The 15,904-nt window shown below is 40.7% G+C and overlaps 2 protein-coding genes across 11 annotated transcripts in view; one reads left to right on the top strand and one right to left on the bottom strand.

Moving 5' to 3' along the window:
• Window positions 1-4,563, bottom strand: part of ASCC1 (activating signal cointegrator 1 complex subunit 1) — a 111,651-nt gene extending 107,088 nt beyond the window's left edge. For 2 of the 6 annotated variants that reach the window (XM_070489831.1, XM_014840277.3), the window contains exons 1-3: window positions 4,446-4,563; window positions 2,696-2,840; window positions 986-1,085 (exon numbers count right to left, since the gene is read on the bottom strand). In XM_070489831.1, the coding sequence (XP_070345932.1) occupies window positions 986-1,085; window positions 2,696-2,807 (212 nt within the window). In that variant the 5' untranslated portion in view covers window positions 2,808-2,840; window positions 4,446-4,563. Of the gene's footprint in view, window positions 1-985; window positions 1,086-2,695; window positions 2,841-3,867; window positions 4,006-4,136; window positions 4,287-4,445 lie in introns of those variants that run through there. The other 4 variants (XM_070489836.1, XM_044756811.2, XM_044756819.2 and 1 more) reach the window with 3 other exon arrangements.
• On the top strand, window positions 4,246-15,574 carry ANAPC16 (anaphase promoting complex subunit 16). 5 transcript variants are annotated; one of them, XM_070489866.1, is made up of 4 exons: window positions 4,246-4,377; window positions 8,869-9,382; window positions 13,927-14,001; window positions 14,750-15,574. In XM_070489866.1, exons 2-4 carry the CDS (start codon window positions 9,265-9,267, stop codon window positions 14,863-14,865), a joined length of 309 nt encoding a protein of 102 aa, XP_070345967.1. In that variant the 5' UTR covers window positions 4,246-4,377; window positions 8,869-9,264; the 3' UTR covers window positions 14,866-15,574. The 5 variants fall into 5 exon arrangements, with proteins under 5 accessions (XP_070345967.1, XP_014695766.1, XP_070345945.1 ...); XM_014840280.3 differs by having other exon boundaries at window positions 8,869-9,037; XM_014840281.3 differs by lacking the exon at window positions 4,246-4,377 and adding an exon at window positions 4,547-4,947 and having other exon boundaries at window positions 8,869-9,037.
• The last annotated feature ends 330 nt before the right edge of the window (window positions 15,575-15,904 follow it).

The raw sequence follows: 15,904 nt of genomic DNA on the forward strand, positions 1-15,904 counted from the left end.
AGTAGAGGGTGTTATGAAAACATATAGTATGGGGGGCTGGCCCCGCGGCTGAGTGGTTAAGTTCGTGCACTCCACTTCGGTGACCCGGGGTTTCGCCTGTTCGGATCCTAGGCGAAGACATGGCACCACTCATGAGGCCACGCTGAGGCGGCATCCCACATGTCACAACTAGAAGGACCCACAACTCAAAAATATACAACTATGTACTGGGGGGGGGTGGGTAGGGGAGAAGAAGATTGGCAACAGTTGTTAGCTCAGGTGCCAATCTTTAAAAAAAAAAAGAAAAGAAAATACATAGTACAGTAATCAATGTGGGTGGTGGGGATGACGCTGTCTAAGCGAGCTTCCCTGAGGAAGGAGAATATAACTAGGCAAGGAAGAGGAAAGATTATGAGGCAACGGTGAGAGTATATGCCAAAGCTCTAAGGGAGGAAGGAGTATGGCATGTTTGAGGAACTGAAAAAACCAGCTGGGCTTAAGTGCGAAGCCAGGGAAAGAGGGGTGTTAGCTGAGGCTGAAAATACAGGCCTGGCTAAGTCATGTGCAAGATTTTGGACATTACTCTAATGAAATAGAATTCCATCCTCAGCAGAGGTAGTAAAATAACCAGAGTTGACTTTAAAAAAAATCATTCCACCTTCAATGTGAAAAACTGACTGGGAGGAGAGCAAGCATCAATGTGGAGAGACCAGTAAGTAGGCTATTTGAAGTAATCCACAGAAGAGACAGTGTAGTGGCAGTAAAGAAAGAGATTAGTGACGGATTAAAAAGATATTCAAGAGGTAAAATCAACAGGACTTGGTGATACATGTGAAATGATGAAACTAATCTGCAATCAGTCCTTAGAAATTCTAGGACATAAAACACCAAACTATTTTGTCATTAGTAATCAAGCACTGCAATAAGTATGGAAAAGAGAAGAGTCAGCTTCCCGCTGAGTTTCCTGGAAGTGCCTCCCCGTCAAGCTGCCAGGGCCCTCACTCACTTGTAGAGCAGGCTGGGGGCCTTCACAGTACACCGGAAACCTTGCTGGGTCTGCACCACCTCGTAGGCATCACAGGGCTCTTCTGCACATTCCATGAAGCCTGCACAGAAAGCATAACACCCTGCTCAGAGCTGCTGCTCTGTGGACAAGTCTTCTCTTCAGCTGTCAACCAGTCTCAAGGTTTAAGAAAAGCAATACACACACAAAAAAACAGCCCAACACTTCACACTGCAGCACACTGCTCTGACACTCCTTCTGACCTGTGCTTAGAAGAGAAACAAACAATAAAAAACACATGACTATTTTAGGGGCCCGCCTGGTGGTGTGGTGGTAGAGTTCGCATGTTCCACTTCAGCAGCCCAGGGTTTGCAGGTTTGGATCCCGGGTGTGGACCTCCACACTACTAGTCAGCCATGTTTTGGCAGCATCCCACATACAAAATAGAGGAAGACCGGCACAGATGTTAGCTAAGAGACAACCTTCCTCACCAAAAAAAAAAAAAGGGGGACTATTTTAAATCTTTCAGTCTTGGAACCTTGAAAAAGTAGTATATACACACCACTATTTAACTGTTTTCTCCCAGAAGGCTAAGACACAATAAACATTTTTTTATGGAGATATAATTCATATAACATAAAACTCATCCTCTTAAAATGTACAACTCAGCGCTTTTTAGTATTAAGACACAAAATTGCGGGGCCGGCTCCGTGGCCGAGTGGTTAAGTTCGCGCGCTCCGCTGCGGCGGCCCAGGGTTCGGATCCTGGGCGCGGACATGGCACCACTCGTCAGGCCACGTTGAAGCGGCATCCCACATCCCACAACTAGAAGGACCTGCAACTAAGATATACAACTGTGTACAGGGGTGGTCTGGGGAGATAAAGCAGAAAAAAAAAAAAAAACCTCTCGAAAAAAAAAAAGACACGAAATTGCGTCAGTGAAAGAGGTAGGAGCTATACTGGAAGAACTTACTTCATATAGCCAAGACAAAGAGAAGGGAGGAGGTGAAATAAAGGAGCTCAAGACCCGAAGGATGAAGGAAAACAATGGGGAGGACCACAGGGAAGACTAACCCCCTGGCTCAGGGCCAGGGGAAAAGCTCATAAACCAAAAGAAAAAGGAAGCAGAGAACCTGAAAGGGCCTGTTCATGCATTAAACCCAAGTCAAAGTTAATTAGCCCGAAAATATTTATAATCATCTCAAATGTTTAGTTTACTTCTTAAAATTGTCCCTAGATAATAATAAAGTTATGTTAGTTGTATATTTGGAACTGCCTGAATATATCTGCAAAGGAGGAAAAAATAAGACAATAACAGTAACAGCTAACATTATTAGGCGAGGATAAAAATACTTTACATATGTTCACTTCTTTTAATAATTGATATATATTACTTGACAACTTTACAGATAAAGCAACTTTTGTCACAGAATATTAATGGTTAATATTAATAGTTAACTAAAGTTATTCCTTATTACACCTAAGCCTCTGTAGAAAGATAACATAACTTGACTTATGAACTGCAACTGAGAACACCTCATCAAACCCAAACTTATCAGTCCCCTAAGACACCACCACGAACAGAGGTATGAGAGACCAAACATCTCAAATTTCAGCGCTTACACAGAAGCACACTGAAACAAAACAAAGAATTGCTTTTACAATACAGAGAACATTTTACTTCTAATCTGACCAAAGAGCAACTAGGATTACCTTGATAGAAGTCTTCATCATCTTCTTCATGTTGATAAGTCTGTTCTTGGATGGGATTCTTCCTGTAAATCCGTCCGCCAATTTTTATAAGCTGTGGGCGAAGAACTTCCATGATACGTTTCCCAAATAATATTCCAGTGAAATCCTGAAAAATAAATCATCACCTTACCTTTTGTTTCAATCAGAAATAAAAACTCTATCTCTATCATACGGATCATTATGTAGGCCTGAAAGACCATAATTGGGCATCTGTTCTCAGTACATCTAAGCAAAACGAGCAGTGTTTCCATTAGATTTCCCCTATCTGTAAGCTGTTTTAAGCCAATTGCTGCATTTTCCACCACACTATTCCATTCCTGGCTCACTCTAGACAACAATTTATAAACTGTTCAGTGCTCCAAAAAAGATGATTAAAAAGTACTGAGCCCTTTACATACAGCCTGCCCATCACTGTGTAAGAGAGAACAGGTCTGCTTATTACTTTAAAAGGAACAAAATGCAACCTTCTGTGTTTAACCATTTGCAAAGTGTTTCACCTTTTCCGTCCAGCATGATAATTAAGAGAATTAGGAATATTTAATACACTTATCCTTCAGGGGAAAAAAAGCCCCTAAGTACTTTTAGAGGTGCTTGAAATATACACTCAATGACTAGATCCAGTTGCCTATGAAGACAGTTAAAATATGGCCGACCAACGTGGTTCTTCAAACCAATAATACATTGCTGAGGGGAGGAATCCAATTTCTATAGGCCACTGTCCAATAAACTGTGCATCACTGAGAAGTCAAGCTTCTAGTCACCACATAATCAATCAATAATTCAGGAAGGAAAGGTTCCTTACGGGCTAGCTGTGTTTAAATTCAACCAGTGTTCCTACCACATAGGCTGGATAGTCTTGAAACCCAAAACACGTGAAGAGTCCCAAAGAAAACAGATCAATCCTTACTAAATACACTAATCCAACCCTCAGAACATAAGTCAGTTTAAATGGTAGTTTGCTTCTGCAACCAAGGAGAGATTTTGCGTTGTGAGAAATAACTTAGAAGGTAAACCGACTTGAATGGGGGGAAGATGGGGTATTATTAGGAATAGCTTAATGACATTACACCCTAGTGCTTTATTCCCTCAGAACCGCTCAAAGAAAAAAAGCAAGGCTCTCCACAAAGGCAGACCTCAATGTTAAGACCGGGCCTTGAGACCAGAAGCTCTGGAAGCAGACAGCTGCCTCAGAGACCGCAGTCGCTTCGTCTGCCTTTCACACAGCCCCGGGCTTCGAGACTGCTCAGAAGGAAGGAAAGCGGCACAGCCAATTTAACCCTGCTTCGTGGTGGTTTGGAGAGGGAGAGGAAAGCAGAAGGCGTGCGATGTCGCGGAGGAGGTGAAGCCCTGAATCACAAAAGCGAGCGAAATAACGAGCACGCCAAACTGAGCGAAGAGGTACCCGCCACCGCAGACAAACCGAAGTAAGGCGCAGGGGCCAAAGGACCCGAAAGCGCTCCCCAGGAGCGCGTCCTCCACGCCTCTCCGCCCCGGCCACGCCCACCACAGCACGGACACGCGCACGCCGCCGCCGGCTCCCTCCGCACGGGCGCGAGCACGCCGCCGTCCTCGTCGTTGGAAGCGCGGCCGCTCCGGCTGGCCCTGGGGGCGGGGCTGTAGGGGAAAGTGCCAAAACCGCTGAGGTAAGTGGCCTAGGGCTCAGGGACCCTCAGAAGCTTGGTGGAAAGGGAGTTGATCCCTGGGATCCTACCTGCAGGGACTAGTAAAATGGAGAAGGTAGGAGGAGAAACAGGAGCCTGTTGCAGAGGGCGTGTCAGGAAATTTCCTCTGGCTGCGCCAGACTGAGTGCGCATGCGGGCTGAGGGGCGGCGCCTGCGCAGTGGGACGGCGCCTGTGGCGTCGTCCCCTTGGGACCGAGCGGGGAGGTGGGGGGAATGTGGCTTGGAGTTAGATTGGGAACGCTGGCGTTCTGACCCCTCCTCTCTCAAGTCCTTGTTCTCCACCCCACCTGGATTTAGCCGCAACCCCTATTTGGACGGTAATCAGCTGTTTAAGCTGGACGCACTGGAACGATTTGTCGGTGATGGAATTTAATGATTGGTTCTAATAATGTGCAGTTGTACCAGGGTACTTCTTTCAGCGTCTTTTTAATAAGGAGATTTTTTCAAAACGAAAAATTCTTTTTAAGAAAATACGCATAGATCTGCTAGGAAGGAAAGTATGAATACGAGGTCGTCCCTGTCTTACGTGAAGTAAGTGTTTAATCATCTTAGTGTGCACACAGCCATGCTGTGTCCCCCAAAATAGCATTGCTCCCCTATGAGGATCTCTACTGTCAGTAGTCCCAGCTAAACCCCAGGTTACTTCATCATCGATATTCATTCATTCAACAGAATTTTACTGAGCACTCCCTGGGTCCTGGCGGCCTAGTGGGAGAGAGTTGTGTAACTAGATTTACAGAATGAGGAAGAAAAAGAAAACAGTAATGGACCGACCCTCGTGACCCCAAGCTTCTCTAACCCTTGCATAACCTTGCTGAGCTGCTAGCCCTGTATTCTGTAATTTGTTCATCGTTCATCAGGAAACGTTGTGATCCAGGTCCTGTGCAAGGCCTTGAGGGTAGAAAGACAACTCCTTCCCCCTTTTCTATATCACAGGACTCTTCCTAAGATCATGAACCTTAAAATGAAAGTGTGAAGTGCATTAATGGAGAGCATTTTCCCTCTTCCTGAGCAGACCCTTTCCCCTCTAGTAGTTTGGTGACTCTGTGTCAAATGGAGAGAATTAAACCTTTTCCCATGAGTAAGTATGTTAGGACGTCATAAGTATGAAAACTGGGATCTGCATAGAAAAAAGATTCAGGAGTATATATCCATGAGTGATTTTGGATGGCTAAAATTTTTAAGTGTTCACGGTGCCTGTAACTTCGAAATGCTTTAATTATATTAACCTTCATGACACTTCTATGAAGTAGGTAATATTATCTCCATTTTAGAGATGAGGCAGCTGAGCAACAGAGAGGTTAAGTGATTTGTCCAGAGTTATACAGCAAGTCAAGTAGCAAAACTAGAACATGAACCCAGGCCAAGAGGCTCAGAGTCTGAGTCTTAACCCCTATGCTGTTTCGCATCTCACATGGCACATGATGTGCCAACAAAGCCATTGCTTGAAAAAAGTCGCAGCAAATAAGTTAAAACGAGGGAGGTGGATTAGATGACCTTTAAGGAATCTTGTAGTTCCTATGAAATGTTTAATTCATTTAGCAAACATTTATTTAAGTCAATAGCTACGTAATATAGGCCAACCATTATGTTTGGTTCTGGTGATTAGAATGCCTCCCTTCATAGAGCAGTTACAAACTAGAGTTTATTGTTAGTTTTGCTTTAACTACTGTTACCACCTGCTGATAGCATTCAAAATTTAACCTAAAATCTTTAAAGCCAGATATTACTTAGGTGTATCTTTCCACCTCAGCAAAAAACTGCTTATTTATGTTAAAGTTAGCTTTGTGCTAATTCTGCACTCCAGTTTTCAACCCTGGCTGTTTTGTGTATTGAATGATAGTAGTTCGGAGTTTGAAAGAAAATAGGATGACAGGGAATTCCTTTGATTATATTCAGTTTAGAAGTCACATTGTGTCTAGCGGTTGAAGCTGTCCTCACTCTGGCAGTTGGTTGAGTGCCCTGCTGAGCAACTGATTTCAAAATATAAAGTATTCCTTGCATTTGCAACTGAATAGAGCATATATCAAGGAAAAAGATTAGAGTTTTAAGTCTTAGGTGAGATATATCAAGAGTTCACAGTAGGTTCCACTCTGAACTGATGGGAAATGAGACTGAGCTACTCTCCAAGAGATGGCTAAGTTGTCTATATACTTTATTGGGACCCCAGCAGGAATCCACTTTAGAAATTTGGACCTGGTCCATTACTTCTTAATTTCTTTTTAAAAGAGGATTTAAAAACTTGTCAAGCCGTATTTTAAGCTAGTGTAGTCCAAAGGATTGGATATGCATCTAACTTGAAAAGTCGCCTCTATGAATATGAATACAATTTGGAAAGTTTTAGAGCTTAAAGAAAAAAAGAAAGGTAATCTAATAGCAAGATTGAAAATGTCATTAATTTGTATTTTTAAATAGCCTGACATTCTAATTATAGCAGTTGCCTTACTGTTACCGTATCCCACTTCAGTATTAATCAGTATTACTTATAGACATGTAATGAAATCAGAAACTAAACTCTGCTTCCCTGACAGCCTTAAATCATCGTCACTAAATTAAGGAAACAGCACAGCCAGCATTTCAGAAATGTACAGTGTATCATTTTCCTTGCTAGGAACCTGGATTATGTGTGTATAGGATTTATATCTGCATAGCATTCCCTCTTTTTTTTTTCTCTTTTTTTGAGGAAGATTAGCCCTGAGCTAACTACTGCCAGTCCTCCTCTTTTTTTCTGAGGAAGCCTGGCCCTGGGCTAACATCCATGCCCATCTTCCTCTACTTTATACGTGGGACGCCTACCACAGCATGGTGTGCCAACCGGTGCCATGTCCGCACCCGGGATCCGAACCAGCGAACCCCGGGCCGCCGAGAAGCGGAACGTGCAAACTTAAACGCTGCACCACCAGGCCGGCCCCTCCCTCATCTTTTCTATTTGTAAACTTTAAAAATAACTTTCAACTTTTTAAACAAATGTTTTCCTTTTGCAACTAGCAAAAAAAATTCAACTAAAATTTTCTCTGGCCATTAAAGAGGGAAATACATTTTTTAAATCTTGTTAAGTTCATTTTTTTCTTTTCTTAAAAATTGAGCTAAAATTCATATAGCATAAAATTAACCTTAAGCCATTTTAAAGTGTATAATTCAGTGTAAAGTCATTTTTTTGTCTAAATACTAGAGCTGCCCTTTCCAACACAGTAATCACTATGCACGTGTGACTATTTAAATTTTAATTAACATTAAATAAAACTAAAAATACGCATCTTCAGACATGGTAGTTTAATAGCCACATGAGGCTAGTTGCTACCACATTGGACAGCACAGAAATAGAACATTAGAACATTTCCATAATGGCAGAAAGTTCTATTAGCACAGTACTAAAACCATTCCTTTCAGAAAACATACACTTTTAGAATCTTTTGTAACTGTGTTTTTCTATAGCAAAAGTAGTATTTTTGTCTTGAACTTTTGTAAGGTGCATGTGTTCAGTACAGATTCTCTTATTTATGTTTGGATTTTTTTTTTTTTTAAGATTGGCACCTGAGCTAACATCTGTTGCCAATCTTTTGTTCTTCTTCTTCTTCTCCCCAAACCCCCCCCCCAGTATACAGTTGTATATTCTAGCTGCAGGTCCCTCCAGATGTGCTATGTGGGACACCGCCTCAGCATGGCCCTATGAGCAGCACTAGGTCTGCACCCAGGATCCCAGCCTGCAAAACCATGGGCCACTGAAGCAGAGCATGCAAACTTAACTACTCAGCCACAGGGCCAGCCCCTACATTTGGATTTTTTTATATGACATAGGATTAAACACTGGCAGCTGCTCTATTCCTAATAGAACATGAATTCTAAGATCATTTCCTGAGCTATCTTGTTCCAGTTATGGGATGCCACCAAGTGATCAATTTGGGTATTACATTTGGATGAAAAAGTTTTTTAACATTTTTAATGAAAGGGCCAGTATGTATTTCCTACCCAGTTCCCCTTCCTTGGGAACAGAACATAGTGTTATTCTGGAATTTTATTTGGAAAATTTTATAACTGAATTTCTTGGTGTGGCTTGGTCAGGATGTATCCAAGACAAACTGTCCTATGAGGCATGGTTGTTTTATCCTCATATAATTTATTTCCTCGATCAAGTTGCTACTTTGGCACTGCCTTACCACCTCTTCATAACCCATAAATCACCCGCAGTCAATCCCAAGTGACATAAACAGTTTGCTAATAGTAGGAAATGGTATTTTAAGTAGAAAAACTAAGAGTAAACATATTTTTCACTTAAAATCTTGAGTGACATTTTGGCCTGAGGCATCAATAAAAGACTGTGGGAGTAGAGAGGGGAAAAAAGGGGAGCTAATTCTTGACTAAACTGTATGCTGGCTTTTATGGCAGCTAGAATGAAATGTTGTCAGTCTCACTTCCATAAACTTGCCAATTGCTGTTTTTCTTTCTCTGTAGTGAAGTGAGAATTCTACTAGAGAGGAAATGGCTGCCTCTTCATCATCCTCCTCAGCTGGTGGGGTCAGTGGAAGTTCTGTCACTGGATCTGGTTTCAGTGTCTCAGACCTTGCCCCACCACGGAAAGCCCTTTTCACCTACCCAAAAGGAGCTGGAGAGATGTTAGAAGGTGATCTCATGCTGCTTTGTGCTGAATAATTGGATTCAGACCTGCAATGAATATTAATTGTAAAGAAGCTATTAAGTGGATTAGAGACGAGTTTGCCCTGATTTCAGCTCCACATTTCATCTCTTGTCCTCATTTCAAAACAATATCTTTAAAGCACAAATCTTTCTCCAGAAGCAAAATTTTGGAGCTGAAAAAGACTTTGGAAAATAAGAAGGTCATCTAGAGTTATGTGGACCCAGAAAAGTGATTTGACCATGTTAAAGACAAAATTAGCACTGGAACCAGGAATTCTTTTGACCTCCTGTTCCAGTTTGCTGTATCCTGGCACCAGTCTGCCTCCCTATGGTTAGTAGATTGATGTATTTTTCTAATGTAATTAATCTACAGACAGATTCACCCCATCAAAGAGGTTCTAAGAGATAAGAACTAATCTATTACTCTTTTATGGGAAGCTGAGTCTCCTGGCCTACTGCAGGACAGTGCTGTGTAGTTTGTCTAGCACTGGAGCTGGATTTGCATGAAATCATCCACCATCTTATTCAGCACACATTTGCAAACTGATTGGCCAAGATCAGGGCTTAGACTGTAAGCATGAAATAGCACTGGCACCCGGAATTCATCAGATTCATATCACTTTAGGAGCTAGGCCAATAAATTCTTAATAGGAAGCCTAATAATCACCTGAAGAGCTTATTTAAAAAGCACATTTCTGGGGGCCAGCCCAGTGGCATAGTGGTTGGGTTTGCACACTCCGCTTCAGTGGCGTAGGGTTTGTGGGTTCAGATCCTGGGGACAGAGCTACACACCGCTTGTCAAGCCATGCTGTGGTGGCATCCCACATACAAAATAGAGGAAGACTGGCACGGATGTTAGCTCAGGGACAATCTTCCTCAACCAAAAAAAAAAAGAGGATTGGCGGTGGATGTTAGCTCAGGGCCAATCTTCCTCACCAAAAAAATTAAAAATAAAATGCACATTTCTGGCCCACCTTAGAGATTCTAAATTAGTCTAAGGTACAGCACAGGAATCTTCATTTTGACTAACATACAGGGGATTCTCATGAAAGTGGTCTTTAACTATTAAACTATTCCACATACTTTGAAAAAAATTGACAAACAGCATATTAAGGATTCAAAATCTGCTTGATTCTAGCACTTTTGTGCTTAATTATATTGATCTTTTTTGCTTTAAATTTGCAAATTTCAGTAAGTATATTTAAAAATTAATCTGGAAATGTCTGTGGGAAATGTACAAACTATAGGTAGGAGTCAGCGTTTTGGGGTGATCTTTATTCATTTATATCAGGTATAATAAAAAGCAGAGTTTGGGGTTAAGCCAGGGCAAACAGAAGAATCATTTGTGGCAGGAAAACATGGGAAGACTGGGACCATAAGGCTCCCTAAAATTGGTTCAAATCATGATTTGTGAAGTAGACTCAGGTAGTGTAGTTAGTGATCCATCTGAGGCGTATGTACTTCTATCTTTGCCTTTTTGTTCTCTTCAATTGTGTTAACTGAATACTTGAGTTAGTATCACTGAGTCTAGAGGTAGTGAACAATTGGGGCCTTGTTTACTATATTTGCACTAAAAATATATTAAGATTTGAATTATATGCAGCAGAGACCTGGTATTAAGGAATTTTGCCACAAAACAAAAGTTGGAGGCACTTAAATTGTTTAACGAGTTTTATAACAGCAGAAGAGGAATCAATGTTTAATGATGTACTCTAAAATTGAAGTCATTTAAAGTCCAGCTACAGGAGGAATTTAATTCAGGAGGTACCTCCTTAATCTCAAAGCTATCAGCATTCTTTGTCAGTATACACCAGACTACTTGGGAACATTAAAGAAGAAAGGCTTCTGAGATTGGTCTGAATGTTGCTGTCCTAACAAGTTATAGTTCTATCCATTTTTATTCCATCCCACTGTGCTTCATGAAGGAATGTGTTGGCTTTCTATTATAGAATGAATTTATATTAAGTTTAAATTTATAGTGCACAGTTTTCTCTCAGGTTTAAAGTTTCACCTATGTTTTAAAGCTGCTTACACTTAAGGACAGACTATGAAAAATTAGAGATGGCAATCCCTGAACTATCCTGGTGAAATCAAGAATGTTAAATTGAAAAAAGTACTCCTAAGTGTGAGTTAGTAAGAATGTTGGATTTCGAAGCATGTTCTACCATGTTTATAGGTGATACTATTAGGCAGTTAATCTAATGCATTTGTACCTGACCATTTTTCTTACAATATGTAGTTTAATCAAATATGAAAATAAAGTAGGAAGAGTTACCTGTTTAGAGTAAGGAAAAGTAGTAAGGCAAAGCGATCAGGAATCAAAGTTGCATGCTGTTTATAATCTTAACAGGTTCAACTTGATCTTGCCTCCTCTTACTAGAATAATAAAGCCAAATAACCCGTAGTTAACCTTGTAAATTAACTTTTTCATGCATCTGCTCTCTGATAACAGACATCTCACATAAGCAGTATATAGCAGTTGTCAGCATTCTCTTGCCCTTGGCTAAGATTGTCCTCACCCAGTTGTCAGCAAGTTAGAGACTGCTTTCCAGCCCAGAAGTGGTTGAATTTTAGTGACATTGTAGTCCACTGAAGTGTAAATTATCTAGCATTATCTGATTTCCTGCTATGAGGTAATATTCTTTTAAATGAATTTGTTAGCATCCTATTTATTGGAGTTGGCAATGGTGTTAAATTTGGGCAATTTACTGAACTTTTCACTATTTATAACCTTTGCTTGTCCGTTTAAGAGGAAAGCTAATATGTTGCTACTTGATGTGTTACAAAGGGTTTGATTACAATTTCTAAATGGAAGACAGATTGCCCCAGACTGACTCCTCTCTGGAGAAATTCCAGGCTTTAGATTGGTACAGATATCATATGTAATAGGATGTGGCTAAGAAGCAGTGGACTTGTGGTTAATACAGAGCTGCAAATCAGCAAAAGTGTGTTCCATAGGCATATAGAGTGGCAAAGTCTTGTGCAGGTGCCTTTTTGAAAGATTAGCTTATATCCTTTTGCTTTGAAGTTCATTACCAAGGGTAATATGCAAATGTTAGAACTTAAGCATTTTATGCTAATGGCACGTGTGATTAAATGTAAGTTTGAGGTAGGACTTCCAAGAGCTTCCAAATACTTCTTGGCCTGATCCTTATAGCCTATAATCCACCCTGCCTTGTGTGAGATCCTAAAGTTCAGGATCAAACCACCTGAGGAGTAAGCTCTAATTTTCTCTGCTTTGCTCTTTCTAAAATAAAACTTGAGTTATAATTTGACTCTTTAAGCAAGGGGGTATGAATAGGATAATGAACACTGGCATATTGACACAGAAGAGCCATAATAAATTGCGTCATTGGTGTCAAATGTTCACACAGTTCCTCTTCCCATAGTGGGAGTCAGTTATTTCACTGCCCTTTGCCCTTATCTAAAAAACTCAGTGATGTCATTAGCTTACCTAGATCTTTAAACTGGACAGTCAGTATAATACTCAGTTAATTGAAAACAAAATTTTTTTTGCTCAGTTTGGATATCTGCTCACAAATTACTTACATTCAGCCAGAGGAGTGGGGGTGGGAGGCAGAGATAGGATCATATCCCATATAGCACAATATGTAGAAAAGAGGTTGAATTTAAAGAATGTAACACTCTCCCTAAAGTGTACATTATTTTATGAAATAAATTATATTTTGAAATAATATATAATATATATGTTGAAATGTATTATGTATGAAAATAATTTTCATTTCTTTTTTTTGCATTAATTTTAAAGATAATATTAAACAGAAGCCCTCTTGGTTGTATGTTCAAGCCATTTGGATACAATATCTGTAGTTTTTCTTATTATTTACCGTGACTTCTGAAATAAGGTCTGCCTTGTGTGAAACTCAGCATAAAGCTAGAATGTGTTAGTCCTGTCTCGTCACTTAATACCTGGCTGACACACCAACCCATGATTGATGAGTGAGGTCTTGACACCTAGTGGTGCTGGCATGAACCACCATCTAAAAAAAGACAGCTGTGTCCTCTCCCTCCATTTGTTTTAGGATTTTTGCAATAAGACACCTTCTCCAAATGGTTTCTGCTACCCTTGTGAAAGTCGCACTCTCCAACATGAGCTCTTTTGGGGTATGTTTTGCTGTATCAGCCCTTGCCTGATGGAAGAACATGAGCTAGCTTCTGTTTCACAATCATCTTCCATGTGCTGTGGTGACTGAGTTAGCCACCTTCTTCTTGCCAGTTCTTGGCACCAGTACAATGCTAGGTTCTACAATTGCACCATACTCTTATCGCCATCCAAATCCCAGGGTTTTGGTTCAGTTGGAATATCAAGGTTACAGTTTGCGTTTACAGAATGAAATTTCCCAGCATTGTTTTGCGATGGTCATAGTGATGTAATTTGATATATTAAAAATCAACAACAGCTATTTTTCCCTCAGCTTTACTTTTTTAGAATGAAAATGACTTAGAGTTTTGGTGTACCTTTGTATTTTGATAGCACAGGAGCCATGTGGCCAAATGCGTCAGCTGTCAGTGTTTGCCTGACATACAGAACAGGAGAACGTTAAGAAACCATCGGGCTGGGAGGGGGAAAATGTTAACCAGGACATCAAACTGAGGTTTCTTGTTTTTGTTTTTTTAAATGCTATTTTTAAACTCTTAAATAAGTAGAGGGACTATTTTAATATTCTCGGTATAGAAGAAGTAGCTTTTATAACAGAGCAGTTTAGTTCTAAATGAAACAGAAGCCCTCTTTGTAAACACTAAAAACCAGACCCTGTATGGAAAAGCATGGAAAAGAAGGGACACGTTTACTTGGTTTATCAGAAGCCATAAAACCCTTAGAGCAGATTAAAACTTTTCCTCTTCTGTTTGTAGATGGCTCTGAGAGATTCCTCTGCGAGTCTGTTTTCAGCTATCAAGTGGCATCTACGCTTAAACAGGTGAAACATGGTAAGCACGTGAGTGTTGTGTACTTAACTATGAGAATAAGTTTACTGGGGGAGTGGGAGACGGAGATTCAGAAAGGTCAGTGTGCTCTGTGACAAAAACTCCTGAAATTTAACTATGTAAGTGGACTTTGTAAATTACCTGCCAACAAGAACATTCTCTGTCTCAATCTGGATATAATGTCCACATTAAGGCTTCCAGTGGAGTCGGGAGGGTTAGTTTTCCAGGGGAGTCGATGCTTCCTACTCCTCTTGTGTTGCATTTTCCTCTCCTTTCTGAAACCTTCTTTTAATGTTGTCCTCTACTGGTTTTACCATTATCATCTTCATCTTCAAACATTTATATAATACCTCATGTTCTATCTGGACTCTTAGAAGCCTGGACTCGAAGATCGTGCTGCCACCTCTTCTGTTCCATCATTACCTCACCAGGCCCTCGTTTGTGCGTCAGGGAACTGTGTCGTCGTCCCCGCCCCCCCCCCCGACAGTTTCTCCATTGAAAGTGTAATATGGGGGGAAAGGTTGCAGTTGCCCATAACCCTAGGATTTTAGTACACAAGTCACTATGGCATGGAGGATAAGTATTACTTTTTTTTTTTAAGATTAAGTCTTCTGACCAACATAGAATAAGACTCCATTACTACTAGAATATTGAGGGGAAAAAATTCTTCTAGAAATTATTTTTAAACCAATGATTATGTTGGTGGTTGGTGACTGTCTCATGTATATATTACCTCCTTCACTCTTTACAGATCAGCAAGTTGCTCGGATGGAAAAACTAGCTGGTTTGGTAGAAGAGCTGGAGGCAGATGAGTGGCGGTTTAAACCCATCGAGCAGCTGCTGGGGTTCACACCCTCTTCAGGTTAACCTTGCCTGGATGGTCACCTCTGGTGCACAGCAAGTGCAGGGCCAGCAAGGGACTTTTCTTACAGCTTACATAGCCATCCAGAGATTCACAGCTCCATCACTGAATTGTTAATTCACATCCATACTTGGTTTCTCTGTATCTAAAGCAACAAATACTTACGTGTGACCTTGCAGGGAAAATTCTTTTTATTTGTTTAAAAAAGGATTGAGAATCAGATTAAGACAATCGGCATTAGAGAACTATGAGGTTTGAGTTTAAGAGATGTTTATAAAACTTCACAACCCAGGTAGGACACATGCCAGAATTGGCCAACTGAATGGTGTCTCTCCTATCATTCATGCAGTGCCTGGAATCCTCCACCAGTGAAGTCTGAGGTCAGGATCTGGAGTTATAAAATACAGCATTTCTGACCTAAAACAGTTCTTTTTTGCAGATGAATGTGATTTCAACTCAGGATCTGTCCAAATGAGGAATTTTTAAATGTTTGGGTTTTTTTCCTATTTTTAGACATCTAATTCTATAGATTCTAACTTTTTCTAACCTCTTCTAGACATGCCAAATGCTGGCAAAAAGAATTGCTTTTTGAATGTTGAAGCACTTGTAAAAATAAAGCCGTGAGCAAAATCCTTTTAAACACAGAAATTCTGAGTTCATCTTGGTGGACTCAAGCAATTCTGTAGCAAATAAATCCTTTGAAAGAGCTCCAAATTGGTTTCTTTATCCGTTCAAAGTCTCAGGGATTTAGGAGGGGGGAAGAGGTCAAATTGCTTTTTATAAGAAGGGAATCTAAAAACCATTTCTCCTAAGCAAATGGTAGACTTGCTTTATCTCAGGGATATTTGTCCTTACAGAAGTATGTGAATTTATCTTATCAATATCTGAGTAGGTGGGGCTGGCCCCGTGGCCGAGTGCTTAAGTTCACGAGCTCCACTTCCACGGCCCAGGGTTTCGCCGGTTCGGATCCTGGGCTCGGACATGGCACCACTCATCAGGCCATGTTGAGGCGGCGTCCCACATGCCACAACTAGAAGGATCCAC

Source organism: Equus asinus, chromosome 2 (assembly GCF_041296235.1).
Source record: "Equus asinus isolate D_3611 breed Donkey chromosome 2, EquAss-T2T_v2, whole genome shotgun sequence".
NCBI classification, from domain to species: Eukaryota; Metazoa; Chordata; class Mammalia; order Perissodactyla; family Equidae; genus Equus; species Equus asinus.

What these genes read in the sequence shown, in the direction of transcription:
- ANAPC16 (XM_070489844.1), top strand. Translation starts at nt 4,547, where the DNA reads ATGCGGGCTGAGGGGCGGCGCCTGCGCAGTGGGACGGCGCCTGTGGCG. An exon ending in CCGCAACCCCTATTTGGACG is followed by an intron (nt 4,734 to 13,926) that starts GTAATCAGCTGT and finishes TTCTGTTTGTAG; the next exon opens with ATGGCTCTGAGAGATTCCTC. An exon ending in GCTTAAACAGGTGAAACATG is followed by an intron (nt 14,002 to 14,749) that starts GTAAGCACGTGA and finishes CACTCTTTACAG; the next exon opens with ATCAGCAAGTTGCTCGGATG.